The 4,526-nt window shown below is 34.2% G+C and overlaps 1 protein-coding gene across 1 annotated transcript; it reads right to left on the bottom strand.

Moving 5' to 3' along the window:
- Positions 1 to 2,022: 2,022 nt before the first annotated feature.
- Positions 2,023 to 3,887, bottom strand: LOC106122338 (uncharacterized). Its single transcript, XM_013318278.1, has 3 exons — positions 3,127 to 3,887; positions 2,325 to 2,488; positions 2,023 to 2,041 (listed from the first exon to the last, which is right to left on the bottom strand). The coding sequence occupies exons 1-3, from the start codon at positions 3,385 to 3,387 to the stop codon at positions 2,023 to 2,025; spliced, it is 444 nt and encodes a 147-aa protein (XP_013173732.1). The 5' UTR covers positions 3,388 to 3,887.
- Between the last annotated feature and the right edge of the window lie 639 nt (positions 3,888 to 4,526).

The raw sequence follows: 4,526 nt of genomic DNA, 5'->3' as shown, positions 1-4,526 counted from the left end.
ACCGCCACGAAACATAATTGTACCCATTTCTGACACTCACGACGAGCTCAATGGACTGTTATTTGGCTTCCTACTCATCTATTATGTACTCTTAAGTAATAAATCTTTGCGCATCGACTAATTTAATACTGGTAGATTTTTTCATTTTAATTTTTCATATTTCAGATCGCTCTTATTTATGTCTAGGTTAAGTTATATTGTACTTCCATTGAATGCCATTTCGTTTATCTTTTCCTTCTTTCTTTTTGATTTTTTGAATTGAAAACGACGTTGAATTAAGGTTCGGTATGATACAACGGTTATTGAATACTTTAATAATTTTAATCTAGGATTTAGATTCGCCGATCTTGAAAGGACGAGTGCAACATTTAGTTGGAACTTTGTTTTAATTCAATTTTACTTCAAGTTGTCTAGTTCTAGAATAATCAACATTGTAAGCGTTATAGGTAGCCATTAAGAGCGATGTTCCGCTTAACATCCTTATTCATACAATTACAGTAATAACAGTGAAGCATCGGAAGCGAAACGTGAAAGATAACTCAACGATAGTCCTTAGAACGGTACCTTACTATCGGGATCTGTGTTCGAATCGCTTATCACCAATCGCCACGATTGGAATTTAAAGTGGGGGATATCGCCTCGCGAGGGAATCTCCTACACCGGTCTAACATTAATGATACCAATTTGATATACGAGTAGCTAAGGTGTCTAACTTAATTAATACATAGCAATTTTATCAAGGCATCTCATAATTCCTTGTGTAGTATAAATAACGTTCGATTAGATGTGACAGCACTCAGACAAAAAGTCATCGTACAAGTACGACTTTTTCAAGATAATCTCAATAGATTCTTAGAAAATGTATTTTTATTAATTTTATTGTCATGAACATGATGTTCCTCCCAACAATATTGAATTCTTACCATCATTTATATTCATGACAATGCCAATAGCAATTCTTAGTCCTAGTTTTCGAGATTTTGTACAATTTTGCTGACACTGTAAATGGCCTATTTAGGAATTGAAATATAACAAAGTCGTATTAATCTATATTATATCTGCTTATACATGAAAACTAGTCCATATTAAGAAATATTAAAGACATTTGTAAAGTAAAAAAAATATCAGAAAAAAAATATATATGAACATCTTTTCCCTAATTGAAAACCAAATACGAAGACACTTTAAAAGCAAATTTAGTTGCTCAAGACGTGTTAAATCATAACCGCTCCCCTCCCTTCCATCACTTATGTTTCACAAACAAAACAAACAAGAGATGCACGTTCTCGTCACGTCTAAAACGGCCATCGAACCCGCCAGCACCGAGCACCGGTGTTCGGTGTTCACTGAACAGGTACCCGAATTTGGGACGAAATGAATATGTGCATTTTCAATCACTGTTTTATAAGCATAAATTTTTTTTAAGAATTTGGGTATAAACTTTAATTTGCTGCTTGTTAGCATTTTGCAAATCTACTTTAATGAGCAATACAAATAAAACATTTTTAAACAACGTTTATTGCAAAGAAGTAAGGTTGAAATCACAACATCGAAAATAAACAATTAGAAGAGACTAAAAGTCTACAGAACAATTGTTAACAGTAACTTTATCAAAGAAAATAAATTAATCCTATAATAGTTTGATAAACTGATTACGCATAGACTGACCGTTAATCTGGATGTCGAGATATAGAACGACGTCGACTTGAATTGATGGTAGTGGTCCGTGGACATTAAATTATTGCAAACAACAAAAGACGAATAGTTAAGAGAAATATATTGAACAATGGATTAACTGCTATAGAAACGAAATTGTATGGATGCCGTATAAATGAATCGAGTGATTGACAAATAACATTGATCGAGGCATTATTATCAAAGAATGAAATAATTTATAACGATAACGATGTAGATAAGTACGATATAGTCCCGTAAAGTGCTTAAAACTGCCGTAAGTAAACTATGGAGGCCAAATCATAAAGAGTTAGTGATTCAAAAATATTTTAGCTTATACATATTATGTCAACTGTCTCGCTGCACGCTGTTATAAGACATTACCAGAAATTATGAATATTAACACTAGGTTTACGGGCGTTTCTTATATACCTATCTCTACGAGCATCCGTCAAATTGACGGGTGGATGAAAATACGTATTTATTTTTAAAAAATCAATTTATTCAAACTAAATCTGAGTTTAACAATATAAGGCTTCACGTAAAAATAAAATACTAATAAGTCAAATTTTTTGTTAAGTTATTATGAAAATGATAACAATAATATAAAGGCTACATAATCATATTTATCGAGGACATTTTTTACATACGTATTGAATTTCTTTTGTGCATTTCCCGCATACGATATTTTTACAATACATACAGCAATTACTGCTTCTATTTTTATTACAGTAGCCCACTTGGCAACTTTTTCGCACTCCCGATGTTGAAGGTGGCCGATCTGAAACGTCTGAACTGTGACGAACGTTCTCCTTGTTTTTTCCAGTTAATTCATCGGCTAAAGAAAATATAAACTCCTTTCTGGATATTTTCGATCCGGTACACTCTTTGTACAATATCCACGCGTTTATCGCTGCCAAATCTAAAATATTATAAAAAACCTGGAGAGGCCATCGAAAACACCCTGCTTTCACACTATATTTGCGTGCCATCTGGTCCGCGACATCGACACCAAACTTTGTTTTATTATAAAATGTAATAGTTTCTGGAACACATTGTATCTCGGAAAAAAGAAGGTCCCCATTTTTTGGACCATAGATAAGATACTTTCAATGCTCTTACTTCGTACGCGCCCCGGGCATATAGTATTGCTAGAAAACTACGTAATTCGGAAACTGTAATTCTCCAGTCGTTCTTCAAAACTCGACGTGCCTCGGTTTCGGTGCAGTCTTTTATATGTTTCATAATGTGAGCGTCAATTATCAATTCAAAAGCACTAGTTACACAACCCGACATAATATTTCTTTTTGTGTAACCAGTAGGCCCTACGATATCCTTGAATATAGTATGAACGGACGGCCTACCCCTAGATTTCCCTGCTTTCAGTCTCACCCACCGTGTCCCGTCAACTGCAATTTCAATTTCTTCCATTACATCTCTGGATGTACTTGAAATACTCGTCCTCTCATCCTCGGTGTCAGAACTAGAAATAATCCGCCTCCTTTTCTTGTTACGACGTATATTGAAGAGGTTTTCCTCTTCACTATCCGAAGATCCTTCCATTTCTGCAGTTTCGGTGGATTCAGAATCTTTACTGTAATCATCACTTTCACCTAATTCATATTGATCTTCTTCGTAGGACACCTCAGAACAATCCTCATTGATGTTGGTAATTGTTGTCAATTTCTTATTATATCGCGTGTTTCTACTCATGATTGCTAGAAAAGGGTGATCGGTGAAAGTAAAAAATACCGTGCAAAATTCAATTACCCTATTATAAAAACTTACAATAAGCGGGTGACTACAATAACCAAAACTTTTGCACACTGTCTTCAAAAAATGTTCTTACCACGGTCACTGCAGCGACTATACTGAAGACAGCAGGGATTATCGCAGATTCATATCGCAGCCTAACGTCGGCTACCGCAGGCTGTGAAAGTTCTTTGTGTGTGTTGTTTATGTTTGCACCACTGAATATCTTTTCGATACGACATTTAGTCTGCTGCACGCTTTGAGTTTCGAATAACGCGAGGATTTGACACCCGGGCTACACAATTCGTTATCGAGGCGCTATTGAGATTATGAGTTGGGGGGTCTTAGACCTTTATTTCAGTCTTATATTTGCTATTGGAGGTATAATTTTACAAGCGAAGCAAATATATAAGGATTGTTGACGCAATCAGCTAACCCGTCAAATTGACGGGTTCCGTTGAAATAGGTATACTAGGTACAATTTTCAAAATTTATAAAGCTTAGGATAATAATAATTGTGCGTATAAACTCATTAAATGAAATTATAAATTTACGATGCAAAATAGTTAAGATTAATGCTATGGTTTTTTGCGTGTTTCATTTCAAAGTTTGAAATCCGTCAAATTGACGGGTCCCGTAAACCTAGTGTTAAAAAATGATTTATAAGGTATTGAAATATAATTTTGACAAATAAATAACAAAGCACATATATTACAAGCAGTTATGGTGATATATAATATATTTAAAACTAAAACACGCTTTTTTATAACCACGTTGACGACCATAATATGGATCACCTGCACTCAAAAGATTAAACAAGTGTTTAATTAAACAGTGTCCAACTGTATTTTTGGAATAATATAGTATGTATTTAAAATTAAAATATAGCATTAGAAAGATGTTATCGGATTTTATAAATGGTTCTTAAAAACTGAACCAGAGCAGTGAAATAGCAAACCAGTTTTCCCATCGTATAATATTTAACAAATTCCGTTGCGTTAGTTTAGTTGACGGCTTTTCTATAGCCTATACCGTATTTAGGAATGTAGATCAAACTGGTGATCCTCAATCTGTATATGAAATTCATTCAATGGGACTTA

Source organism: Papilio xuthus, unplaced genomic scaffold (genome assembly GCF_000836235.2).
Source record: "Papilio xuthus unplaced genomic scaffold, Pxut_1.1 DF826923.1, whole genome shotgun sequence".
NCBI classification, from domain to species: domain Eukaryota; kingdom Metazoa; phylum Arthropoda; class Insecta; order Lepidoptera; family Papilionidae; genus Papilio; species Papilio xuthus.
The sequence above is the reverse complement of the archived record's forward strand: the minus strand, read 5'-3'. Positions and strand labels throughout refer to the sequence as shown.